We start from the raw sequence: 13,726 nt of genomic DNA, 5'->3' as shown, positions 1-13,726 counted from the left end.
ACACCTATAGTTCCCTGTCAAAGCTTGGAAAGGAGCAACTGGCGGTAATGATCACAATAATGTTTCATATAATGAACTGACAGTCAATGGTTTTAAATCTTTATACTTCCATTTTCTTGGACGAAATAGTCCCCAAAGGGTGTCGAAGCAGACGTTTTGAAATCGATTCGGGGTCAAAGAGCCGGTCTGTTCTCAGTCAAGTGCAGTTTACCTGTCATGAACAATCTGTGACTGATTGCAGAAAATCAGGCACTAAATTGTGTGTGAAAGATGCCTGTACACATCTAATTAAAGTGGGGCTGTCGCTGGAGGTGAATGGAAAACAAGCCGTCTCCTTGACAAGTGTTCCCGTACAGTCACTCAGTAGGTGTAATGCCATCAAAACACTGGGTCAGTCATCCTGTCTTCTTTTTTTTTTAGGGTGGGAGCTTCTCACTTTTCCATAAAACCACGCCTCTACCTTCCTCTCCCCTCCTCTTCCTCCTCCAATGGCTGCAGGGCTCCGTCCTGTGCGCAGCCCCGGTTGGATAAAACCTGGCTGAGTGTTGGCTGCACTCACACAACACAACAGCAGCCCTGCCTCCTCCAACACAGCCCCGGACGCATACCGTCATCTCTATTACACCACCGGAGTCCTCATCATTTTGGATAATATCAGAATATCTGCCTGGGGGGGACATTTGTACTTTGAGCCTCGTCGTAGAAAAAGGTAAGCTCCCACTTCAGTGTGTTGCGTTATGTGATGTCTGAATGGCTGTATCCGTCCGCAGTCCCGACAACACAGCGAGATGTAAAACGGAACGGAAGATGCTTCAATTATCCCCCCAAAAAACACGAGACGCTGTCGACTTACTGTCGCTCTGCTTTGGGGATCCGTGGGAACCAAATGAGGCAATCTACGAAGACCAGTTTATTTGATGTGCGGAAAGTTTTTAAAGAGCACAATTCAGATTCCCCTCATTTACGCCGTCGTTATTGCACAATAGAGCCGAACAATTGTGGTGGATTTTCAGGAGTGAATCGCAGCTTGTGGTTTCATTTCCTCCGGTATAGCTTCGTGCATCATCCTCTAAAGAAATAACCGTGGGCTCAAGTTAGAAGCTACACGGGCTATCGTGCTCATCTTATTTCTGTCATCTGTTGCAGGCAAGTTAAACTATATGCAGTACCACGGAAAAGAAAAAAACATAAGTGTAAATCACTGAAAAAATCGGATAATATTCCTGAACAAAAACTGTTAATTAATTAATTAAAGTGTAAAACAACTCGCAGAAACTCTCAAACAGAAAACACAAAAAACGAGCTAGATATATGTTAACATGACAAGAAGTCCCTCAATAAGAAAAAATATGTTGAATGTTGAATACTAAAGGAAGTCATTGTTCAAATGTTCATGTTAACTTACAGGCTAAAAACAATTAATTATGATTGTTAACAGGAACAATTAATAACAGTTGTAGTAGTATTAACAGTAAAGGCTACATCAAGAGCCACACATTACATTTAGTTGTTTCCAATTTGTCCTTGTTTTTTATGTCCCAAAAACTGATTCCATGAATTGGTGAATTATTAATTAAAAACAAATGTATATTGTTTTGTCATCATGATTTTGCTACATTTTTATTTCAGACAATCAAACATGTAAATAATTACATACCTGAGATTTTAAATAATGTGCAATTGTAAATATGATACCAACCAGCTTTTATTTTTGTATTTTACCAATGAAGTTTGGAATTATTGTTTTTGTTTTTTGGGATATTAACTTTAACTCCCAACCTGCGTGCTGAATTAAAAAACACGAACAAAAGGTTCAACTTAATTTTCAAATACTTTCAAATAAACATATTATTACAAACAGACAGGAAGTAATTAAACATGGCAATGCACCGCAGGAAACCAAAATGAGTTTGACTTAACTTACTGATGTCGTCAATCATCACATCCATCTAACAGTGTGTGACAGTCCGCTAATTATTTGGTTAATTTGAAAGTGTCCACCCAGCAGGACATGACAACACCTTACACGCTTAAATGGCATTAAAACAGTAACATTAACAACCATTTTCACATGATTATTTTACACTTGTGTCCTCACTTTTTTTATCATGTTATTCCAATAATTGCAGTTGATGTAACTTAATAGCAGTCTGAGTCTGTGCACTAAAGAAGGCTGGTGGAGCTGAAGTTGGTTCAGCAGCGTGGAGAGAGAGGTGTGCAGCAGCTGAGCAGATGGAGCCTATAAACAAGGCTCACATATGGGCAAAAACTACTGCCAGCTACCACATTTACAGCAGATTTAGCATCTTTTAGTTAAGAGCTGAGTTCCCAAAAAATGGTCACATCTCTTAAGTCCTATGTGTTGCTTCCTATTTGCTTTTTTTATAAACAAATTAGAGATGAAGCAGCCACTTGATATCTTTAAGAAAAGCCTTTTAATTTATGTTCAAGTTAATTATACTAATTTCTTTTCTCAAAAGGTTAAATAATCAGTCATTTCAACACCTGCAGCGAGTTTTTCTCCTCAAACTTTAGTTGTTTTCACTTACACCTCCACATCATGATACATATTTTACCCAAAATGAAATATACTCTCATGGTTCCAATAAGCTGATTAATGCTGTCATTGCTGATTAATGAAGGGCCATTTCATGTTGGAGCAGCCGTCTGTGTTGGTCCAAAGGGGAGAGGGTCACAAATACTAGTTATTAAATTGTAGCATTTGTACACACATGCAGATATGGGCCTGTTCAATAGCCTGCAAGGGAAATATACAGGAAGACACATGCAGATGATTTGAATACAAGAATCTTAGCTGTATTTCTTTTTAGAGACACACAGAGTGCCACCAGCTGAGTATTTGAGCTCAGAGGCATCCCACATGACAAACAGCCAGTTTGATAAACCACTGTCCTCCTGCAGCGTGTGGTCGACTGTGCGCTCAGGAGCACACTCATGCCAGACGAGGCAGGACGGGGAGTAAAAACACTTTAACTGGGACAGCGTGGAGCCGACCGTCACGTTCAGCTGGTGGAGCAAGGACCAAAAACTCAGGGATATGTCCAACTACGCTGGAAGAGGTAAATACACAACACAAGTTGGCCTCTCGGACTCCTGTGAACAGTTTAGCTGAACACATTTGGCATTTGCTGGCATGACTTTCCCCTTTATTTCCCCTTATATGCAACTTGAAGTTTAAAAAGAAAGAAATCTCCTAAATCCCCTTTTTCACGCACAAACACTTAGTAAATGGTTCTCTCACACATATAGTTGTCCGCAGATATACGTGTTTATTTATGTATTTGTCAACAACTTGAACTCCTTCTGGGGGTATCCATAAGTTGAGGCTGCTGTCAGATAGCATGCAGGACAATAGTCAAAAGTCTTCATAAAATAATTGTTGACAAATACTGAACATAAATAAACACTGTCTCAGTGTCCTGACATCTGCATACAGCTGCATTAGAGTGTGTTAGATAAACCATTTATTAAATGTTTACATAATGCAAAATAGGGGGACTGAAAGTCACAAAATCAGCTAGTTCCAGCTCTTTATTGAACCTATATGATGTATACAGGTTGTGCATCATTTTATACACATGTATCCAATATCCGGCTTGACATTTCGTATCCTTGGGATTTAGAATTTAAAAGGAAGTTGTGTGGGTTTGAACCCTGTTTGGCTGTATAGTATAGCATGACATTAACAGTCACTCATTATGAAGCCTTTTTTGGAGAATAGCCTACACTGGGATTCAGGTGTCTCGTCTGCTCACTGTAACTTTTGTCATCTCTTGTGGTCATTGATATTGAGGTTGTTAATTGGTTGGCAATTTATGCTGTCAGATATACACTTAGAATAATCCTCCCATCCATTTCCATCCACCTCTATCTCTCTCTCTCTCTCTCTTTCTATATATATATATATATATATATATATATATATATATATATATATGTATGTATGTATGTATGTCTGTCTGTCTGTCTATCTATTTATCCATATATATATATATATAGATATAGATATAGATATATTTATCTATCTATCTATCTTTCTATCTATCTAAGTTTTCTCGTAATGAATACACGCTTTGTTTTTTGGTGTGCTCGCGGTGTCTGTGCACCGTGCGCGTGCACGCGTGCGTGCTCGCCGCCCCCCCGGGTCTGCTCGGCTTTAATATCCTGCAGGTTGATGAAGCTTGGCGGGGAGATTTTTTTCCACACTCCGCTGGCAGCGTTAATAGAGGTCCCCCCTCCCCCCCCCTCCCCCTCCCCCTCCTCCCTCCCTCCCTCCCTCCCTCGCTCCCTCGCTCCCTTGCTCCCCCCCTCCCTCGGCCTCGTCCGGACGCCGTTTGATGTGGAAATGAAAGCTGGGAAAAGGCTGAGAGAAAAAAGGAGCGTTTCAATGGGTTAAATTAAAAGCAATGGTGTTCTTGCAGAGTCACCACCGTGCAGTCTATAGAGAAGATAGTGGGGCGCTTTGTCTGCTGTTTACCGGGGGAACCGGTGCTGGTGTTGTACCGTGTTTTAGGATCTACATTTGACATGTTTGTTTGGTTTATTTAGATCAACGTGCAATATATTTGATATTTATGAGAAGTGTTAGTTGTTTTTTTTTGCAGTAATTCACTGGCCTTATATTCAATGCACTGGCATCAAAACGACACGACAAAATAAGAAAGCACCAGCTTCACATGTTTAACAATATGAATATATGTAAAATGTAAACTATAATATATTATACTTGAAAAAAGCATATATGGGAACACAAATACAAAAATAAGTAATGTACCACAGTTTTCTTATATTCCGGAAAAAAATACCAAGAATAATAATCATTGTTATTCTTTATAATTATAGACGGAATTCTTTACTAAATCTCATGTTCCCTAATAATTTCCAAGCCCTCAAAACTAATTAGTGGCCATAAATGAGAGTTGTGAGAATAAGCCTGCAGGTATTATTATTTATTATGTGATTAACCTGAAATTAACCAAACAATATTCCATTTAAAAGTATAGCTTTGCTGCTGGGTAAAATTAAATAGGAGCATAATAACATAATCAGAAGCTCTAACAATATTCCCATATTTCATATTTGATAGAACAGTTTTTCAAGACCCAAGTAAAAAGAGTTTCTCAATAGACTTCTCAAAACATAAACTAGATCCAACTTTATTGATCAATTCACCTTAAATCTCTCCTTTGAAAATATAAGTGCATGAATCAACCCTGAAACGTGAACGTCCACCATTACTCACCGCCGCCTTGTTTGCTCACTGCAGTGAAGGTTTGTTTCTCCTCACTGCCTTCGTCGTCTCCTGTGTCCTCGACTTCTTTAATACAAAACTTCATTATCACCTGACAACGTCGGCACTGCTACAGTTATTTATGACCATCTAATCTTCTGCTTGTTAAAGAATGATTGATAAAGGTTGCAAACAATTGAAAATTAGCGACAACATAATATAATTTTTTAGAAAATGAAGAAAAAGAAAATCAATATATTTGAATTATTTTACTGTTTCTGATCAACTCCTTGAATACAACACTAAGCTTACCTCAGCTTTTTTCATTTGATGCTTTTTTTGACAGCTTCTCTTACATTATCGCTTGCAACATTAAATTAGTTGATGGCTGAAACACACATCTTAAAGAGACAGAAGCTTCTGTGTGTTTGTGTGTTTGTGTGTTTGTGTGTTTGAGCAATAGCTAGAGTATCTGTGTAACGTGTGTGTATTTGTGAATTATTCATCGTCAGTGTAGATGATTGTGACCACGGGGGACAGCTTTGAGGGATCTAAATTGCAATTAATGAATTGCTAAAATATTTTCTTAAGTTAGTCTTGGTCAGCAGTGTGTGTGTGTGTGTGTGTGTGTGTGTGTGTGTGTTTGACTTTGCAGTGCGGTGACATTTGCGTGTCTCAGATCTGCAGGTTCCATGACATTTATGAGTGTTCATCCCCCCTCCTCCCCCAGGTCATGGGGGTCTTAACCAACTAGGTGGAATGTTTGTTAATGGACGTCCACTTCCGGAGGTGATCCGGCAGCGCATCGTGGACATGGCCCACCAGGGGGTTCGGCCCTGTGACATCTCCCGGCAGCTCAGAGTCAGCCACGGCTGTGTGAGCAAAATCCTGGGACGGTAAGCCAGCAACTTGCTCAACTTCCTGTTACTGTTAATCCGCCTGGTTGTGTTCTTTAGAGCTGTGAGAGCGGGTTTACTTATCGGGAAATGACTGAAAACCTCAACCTTCTTCCAGTTACTACGAGACCGGCAGCATCAAACCTGGCGTGATCGGCGGCTCCAAGCCCAAGGTGGCCACCCCAAAGGTTGTGGATAAAATAGCAGATTACAAGAGGCAGAATCCCACCATGTTCGCCTGGGAAATCAGGGACAGACTGCTGGCGGAGGGAGTGTGTGACAGCGACACGGTGCCCAGCGTGAGCTCCATTAACAGGTGACATACTGAATTATGAATGAAATCCTGTTAGAGGTACAGATATGCCACTCTGTCTCGCTGGCTTGTATCTAGAAGAACTTGTGCATTAGTGAAGTTATAAAATTAAAGATCTTCTTTCAACCATTATATGCTGTCATTATGTCAACGCTTACGCCCACCAAACCGCATGTTAAATGTGAAATTATTGCTCACAATGGTGCGTTTCTTCATTTTTGTTTCAGAATAATTCGAACAAAGGTCCAACAGCCGTTCAATCTGCCTCTGGATGGAAAAGGCCTGAGTCCAGGACACACTTTAAGTAAGTCTTTAGCATTTACACACACACACGCACATGCACGATGGAGGTGGTATCACCGTCCATATCACCAAGCATTATCACGTGATGGTGAAGGATTAAGGTTAAAGAGTGCGCTCATTGTTGTGTAGGATTAAGCTGGTGACCCTTGTGGCTGCCGGACTAGTGAGACGTACAGTATCATTTCCGCCCTCCGTCTCAAATCTGTCTGTCTTTATTTTTCTCCCTGTCAGTCCCGAGTTCAGCAGTCACCCCTCCCGAGTCTCCACATTCAGACTCTTTGGGCTCCACCTACTCCATCAGTGGCTTGTTGGGTATCCCCCAACCCAGCGCCGAGGGCAAGAGGAGCCACGATGACAGTAAGAATCAGATCAAATGAAGGAGACACCACACAATTGGCACCATTTTGCCATCAAGCTGTGTCTCAGTGTGAAGGATGGAAGGGGGTTTTGACAAAAAACACAATTATCTGATAGTTTTGGAGAAACATCCTGGAGTAATTTTCAAATACAAACACTTTTTTTTCAAGTTTAGTGTGTGACGAGATCTGTTACATACAGTGTATTAGCATTTATCCTGAAGTCATTCACTCTGACATATCATGTCTCAATAGGCTGAGAAACACCCTTCACTCTTCAAATTGCTTTATTTAATAACTAATTTGACCTTTATTATACCTGAAATTCATTAAGAACAAGTTTGTTTTCTGTCACATGGGAGAATGGCCCAAGAGGCACAAAACAAAGAGCGATGAAGTGTTTAATACAAATTATTTTAGATTGAATTCAAAATACAATTTGAGATTAACCTCACTTTTTATATTGTCTCCTTCCAGTTAAATTGTTCAGTCATTTTGACATTTGAATAATTAATTTGTATTTAATAGCACAGATGTGTGAATGGAAACCTTGAAACAAACCACACACGTCAAAGGTAAACATCTCCTTCTCCGTCCTCCTCGTGTCTCTCAGGCGATCAGGAGAGCTGTCGGCACAGCGTGGACTCTCAGGGTAGCGGAGGCGTCCCGAGGAAACAAATGAGAGTGGATCACTTCTCAGCCGCCACGCAGCATCTGGACTGTGGGTTTGATCGTCACCACTATCCCCCGGACTCATTCGGCTCCGCCTCCAGCAGCAAGACAGAGCAGGTAAAAAGTATTACGTTCAATATTGTTGTTCATGTTGACGGGAAGACAGTCATTTCTAGATGTACTTTTCATATTTTCTTTTCATTTCAGATTTATTTGGAACTGTAATGTGAAAATATGAAATCCTGCCTTTAGTCTTTTGGGTCAATATTTGCATATTTGGTCCTACTCATACATGAGCACACTTTACACCAATAGCTAATCCCTGTTCATCATCTTCAGACTTTGTACCCGCTGTCACTCATCAATGGCAGCCTAGACGAGGCCAAGACCAGCCTCTCAACATCCGGCTCCTCCATTGGACGGAATCTGACGGCCCATCAGAGCTACACCATGGTGACCGGTGAGAAGCGTAATGTTAGATGACGACCTTTGACCTGCATCAAGCACCAAGTTGAAGCCTGACTCAACACGCTGACTCTTACCATCAGCATTTATTAGGCACAACAGCATCTTGAAACCACTCACTTTTTGTTTGTTTTTTGACATTTCACTCTAAGTTTGTGGTTCCACTCATGTTCACCATTGGTTTTCATTTTCTCACCCACCTGCACACCGGCCGTCACCCCCTCAGAATCCCTACAGCCCCTGCCGCTCTGTCTAAAACAGGAAATGTCCCCAGAAGTGACGAGCACAAGCCCCTCCCCAAACATGGCATTGTCCAACCTGGCGTTCGTGGAGCTGCAGGCGCTGCAGAAGCCCATATCTGTCAGCAGCAGCAGCTGCAGCAACTCCAACCATTTCCCCAACGCCTTCAACTCATTCTCCCATCATGCACCAGTTTACGGGCAGTTCAGCAGTCAATCTATCATCTCAGGTAAAGAAAGCATCCATCTCATTCATGTTCACACTCATTTATTTTCATTATCAATTAATCTGCCAAATAATTAATGCGAAAAATAAAAGGGTCTATGGACTGCAGGAAATAGTGAGAAATGCTGAACAGTATGCTAAACCCTTCCTCTTCAAATTTCTTGTTTTGTCGAAAACACTCAATGTACTGTCAAGACAAAGAAAACTAGCAAATACTGTCATCAAAATCGTTGAAGAAATAATAACTAACTTGATTAACCATGTTTACCATTTTTAGCAATAACAAATAGTAAAAGTAACTTTAAGTGTATGTTTTTGTGTATGTTTTTAGGGCGTGACATGGTGAGCTCCACCCTGCCGGGCTACCCACCACACATCCCCTCCCAAGCTCAGTCAGGATACTCCTCCTCTGCCATCACGGGAATGGTAGCAGGTAATGAAATAAAAATTAAAAAGTCACATTGAGAGTAAGGGGGGAAGTAAAATGCACCAACTGAGTAGAAAGAGAGGAAAGGAAAGGTGATGAAGGCAGGACAAGAAGGAGTGAATGGAGGCTTGCAGATTAACAGGAAGACAGGCTGAGTCAATGAGTAGTCTGGCCAGTGAGGTGAACTGTGTGTGTGTGTGTGTGTGTGTGTGTGTGTGTGTGTGTGTGTGTGTGCATGTGCGTGTGCGTGCGTGCGCGTGCGCATGTGCATGTGCACGTGGGCCCAGGGGGTATACAGGGAACAGGCTGGGGGTTCCACCCTGCTGCCCACACCCCCCACCCAGACACCTCTGACCACACATCGCCATGGGAACCATGGGGCCCTGGAGGGAGATGCAGGGTGGGCGGGTGGGGGGGTGTAAAGTCTGGGCATGAGCGAAGAGGAGGAGGTCTTTGTGGTGTGTGTTAGTGTGTGTGTGTGTGTGTGTGTGTGTGTTTGTGCGTGCAAGTGTGTCCGTGTACGTTAGTGTGTGTATACGTCAGGTTGCCTGCATACGACCAAAGTGTGTGTGTGTGTGTGTGTGTGTGTGTGTGTGTGTGTGTGTGTGTGTGTGATGTGCCTTTTTTATTTGAAGTCTGCCCTCCGAAGCGCGAAATGAGAGGGTCTGATTTATTATTTTTCTGGTGGGCTCGCTGTGAGGAAGCGTTGATACACAATTACTGAGTGAAAGGGGGGTGGAGGGGGTTAGGGCAGGAGGAGGTGGAGAGGGGGGGCGGGGGGGGGGGGGGGGGGGGTGCAGGGATTCATTCCAGCCAACATAATTACCAATTAGATATTAAAAAAGAGAAAAGAAAGAAAGAGGAGTGCCATAGAGGCTCAAGCAGGAAGTGTAGGACGCAGAGAGGAGGAGGAGCGATGCAAAGGGCCGAATGCTGAGCGGAGAGGGCGTCGAGGCTATAGCTGCATGCACCACTGGGTCGAGGGATTTTACCCTCCGCCATCCACCTGCACCACAGATTAATGGTTTACAGGCTGCACTAACTGTTGGTGAATTATGAGCTAAGCCTGAGCAGACTCAAACAACCCAACCCTGCAGAGCCCTCGGCGACATCTTAGCTTTGCCCCTTTAATAACCATCTGTGTTGTCTTGATGTTTTTTATCTGGTGTTTGATGAAGTTTTGTTGTCTGCAGCGGGCACAGACTATTCGGGTCAGACCTACAGCCATTCGCCCTACACCTACAGTGAAGCCTGGAGGTTCACCAACTCCAGCATACTGGGTATGTTTGTTTACTGCTGACAACCTTATGCACCCAGCACATTACCTCTAAATGTATTGAGTTTTACTATAAGGTAATCATGTCGGCCTCCACAATAAGAGACAAACTACTAATTAACTTGTAAAGCCCCCTGAGAATTCAAGGAAAAAATGACTTCACAAACCTTTCCTCATTTCTAGAATTCTTTGTAAAGGCCGTAGGAAAGAGGAGAGACTTACCAGGAAGAAACTCTCACTATAAGGCTTATTACCTCAATTTCTGTGTTATTTTAATAAGGAAAAGTTCCATAAAGTTTGGAAACCTCTTTTACAGCCTGCAGGCATTAATCAGGCAAAAGATAAAACAAAAAAGGTTCAAATAAACAGAGACAGGAATCAACTAAATCCCTTTTACCTGTGTATTCCAGAAAATATGAAGGTGTTCCTTCCCCATCTCGTGTCACTAAATTGACATTTGTTCATGTGGCAAACCCTTTGGTCCCAAAAAAACATCCCAATGAGGTGCCATCCAAATGGGACTTCTTCAAGTGTCACAACAATCACATGTTTCACCTGACGTCGGGGACACAAAGCGGATATTGAGTCTTGTAGGCGGAGATTGTGATTACAATGAACCCGCTCCATTTTATTCCTTATGTAATGATAACATTAAAAGCTGGGTTAAAAAGATATGGTATATCACCCTGTTTTTGCTCTGATACTGTAGACTATGAATTGGCATCAGACTGTAAATGAGCCTCAGAGCTCTTTTTCAGAGGTCAGCCGGGGTTTTGGGGTAAATCTCCTCCACTGCATCACCAATCAACCTGGTAAGAAAAGGAAAGTCCTGCATCTTTCTTATCTCTTTGATTATTCCTCAAGACTCACGAAAGGGTTTAACACTCAATCCAGTCTCGCAGGACCAACCGTCCAAGCAGCTCAGACCTTCGGCTCAACCATCTGCTGTGAAACCTCAGATAAGAAAGTCTGATCGACCAACACCAGCGCCTCCCAGTTCTGAAGGCCTCCATCTGTGTCTCCCCCCACAGGTTCACCCTATTATTACAGCACCGCCTCCCGCACCGCTCCACCGTCTTCAGCCGCCTACGACCACCTCTAGTCCCTCAACCTGATTCCACCTGGACCAAGACTGGAGAGCTCCACATCAGCTGACACTTCTGATCCCGAGGCCTGAAAGTCATAGCAGGACGTGAACTTGAGACTCTGCCGACGGACCAGCCACACATGTTATTTTACCACACCTACTCATATGCTATTTATTTGTCATTGTTGATGCCGTTGCCCGGGGGTGACTCTCACTCCTGCACGTTTACACATTGCCCAAACTCCTCCCATGCAGGGCCTGTTTCCAGAGACTCGGCCTGCCGTCTCACACCGAGGTGCATATTTTCAGTTTAGAGCTCTTTATTGCTGTTTTGGCCAAAGACTTTTCTTTCCTCGCACATCTGCAACCTGACACCACTGATCCAGTGAATACAGATATGCAACTTCTTGAACTATGCCTGCTTTTGTTTACAATGCTTTCTGTCCTATTTTCACAAATTGATTCCTTTTCTTGAGCTGCGTCTGCTTGCAAATAAAATTGTATGACTTGTTTTCACCGTCAATTCAGATCTCAAGAGCTTTTCCTGTAGTGAAAATAGACTAAAGTGTGACACATTAAATCACAATTACAAAAAATGCCCACATATGCCCCTGAAAGACAATTAATATATTTGTCTATAGCAATATGTACATATTGTAAATGATGAATTACTCACAGGGAAGTGATGCAATTTTACTCAGAGAATGACTGATGAGGGAGGAGGATGATGGTGATTTGGCTACAAAAACCAACAAGGCTTGAAATACATTTGTTTTGCTTCGAATACATTTAGTTTGCTGTCATGCTGATGTTCTAATGTTTGGTAAGAACTGTGACTATTTTTTCTTATACTGTTATTAATATTATTGCAGATGTAAATAATGAATTTCTAAAGAATTATTTTAATTAAAGCATGACAAATTTACTGTTTTTTACTGTGGTCTTTTTTTTTAAAGGATGGCTTTGATTTCACAAACTATAAGATGATGAAAAACGAATTATATGTTCTGAAATTAATACTTTATAGGTGTAGAACTAACATACTGAGATTATTTAGAGTGCTGAATTACTTTACTTGAAAGAGCATTTGATTATAAATATCAGATTTGTATTATTATTGTTGTTATTATTCTTATTCTTATTATCATTATTATCATTATTGTTATTTATAGTAATAGACTGCATACATACTCGCTAAAAGCCTAAAAATGTAGCTTTATTTTTTGGCAACTCAGCGTTTTAAAAGGACGAAAGCACCGATCCTGAAAGCGCGCGCATCTGTTTAATTTCTTTTTTTTTATTTTCTGCATCATGTAGTTTTATTTGCAATTATTTCGTGCCTCTTTGCGGCCTCATAATTGCTGCGCGTTAACGACGCCACGGTTCGGCGGTGCCGCGGCCCACCTGGTGCCGCCGCGTGGGACGACGCGAGGATGATGGAGTGTGAGAGGGGAGGCCGCGCGCGCGCGCGCTCCTCCTGCAGCACGTGAAACGGGATGTGCGCTCAGACAGGAAGCGTGTGACACACTGCAGATATTGTGTTGATATTGTAATGATGAGTGCATTACCAGATATGAGTTCAGAGTTTATTATTCATTTTATGGTTACAATCAAAGGAATTAGCCTTTGAGAAAACAGCGATGATTAATGTGCGAGAAAACAAAGCTAACACCGTTTGTTTACTTACTTAAATAATATACAACAGCATTCAGACTGTCTAGAAGTCTATATTTCACTATGAATTACTTTATTACCTGGTTTCATATGTGGACAAACAATCTCACCCAAGACCATTCTGACGGTGAAGCTTTCCATCACAGTCTTCATTACAATATCAACACAATATCTGCAGTGTGTCACACGCTTCCTGTCTGAGCGCACATCCCGTTTCACGTGCTTTTTTGTTTGTGCACATTTTTGTTTTATCTGTTAATTTTTTGTACATTTTAAAAAGAAACCATACATCCAGAAACTTTAGGATTGCCATCAGAGGGGAAACGAGCGCTTGAACTCCAGTTTCAGTGCTGGGTTTTTATTCTGTTTATAGTCTCATTAGACCACTGCAACCGTTACCGTAATTCTCAGTTCAAGAACTTCTGTGTGGTTCATGACCTAAATCACCATTAAAGAAACCCTCAAGCCTAATTACATAACTCTTGCATGACGTTTTTTGTCTGACTTCTGAGACAATCACTTAAAGTCCTCAATATCAGTT

At 41.7% G+C, this 13,726-nt stretch overlaps 1 protein-coding gene across 1 annotated transcript; it reads left to right on the top strand.

The window, feature by feature from the left end:
- The first annotated feature begins 634 nt into the window (after positions 1–634).
- Positions 635–12,071, top strand: pax8 (paired box 8). Its single transcript, XM_034546806.1, has 12 exons — positions 635–709; positions 2,923–3,080; positions 5,982–6,147; positions 6,266–6,463; positions 6,688–6,764; positions 6,995–7,120; positions 7,733–7,908; positions 8,131–8,251; positions 8,483–8,725; positions 9,053–9,154; positions 10,342–10,428; positions 11,456–12,071. Exons 2-12 carry the CDS (start codon positions 3,059–3,061, stop codon positions 11,524–11,526), a joined length of 1,389 nt encoding a protein of 462 aa, XP_034402697.1. The 5' UTR covers positions 635–709; positions 2,923–3,058; the 3' UTR covers positions 11,527–12,071.
- Positions 12,072–13,726: the final 1,655 nt, after the last annotated feature.

The sequence above is a fragment of the Cyclopterus lumpus genome, chromosome 12 (genome assembly GCF_009769545.1).
Source record: "Cyclopterus lumpus isolate fCycLum1 chromosome 12, fCycLum1.pri, whole genome shotgun sequence".
NCBI classification, from domain to species: Eukaryota; Metazoa; Chordata; class Actinopteri; order Perciformes; family Cyclopteridae; genus Cyclopterus; species Cyclopterus lumpus.
This window is presented reverse-complemented; position numbering and strand designations above follow the sequence as displayed.

Coding starts and splice junctions, on each gene's coding strand:
- pax8 (XM_034546806.1), top strand. CDS start 3,059: ATGTCCAACTACGCTGGAAGAG. Junction 8,252..8,482: donor GAGCTACACCATGGTGACCG/GTGAGAAGCGTA, acceptor TCACCCCCTCAG/AATCCCTACAGCCCCTGCCG. Junction 8,726..9,052: donor CAGTCAATCTATCATCTCAG/GTAAAGAAAGCA, acceptor GTATGTTTTTAG/GGCGTGACATGGTGAGCTCC.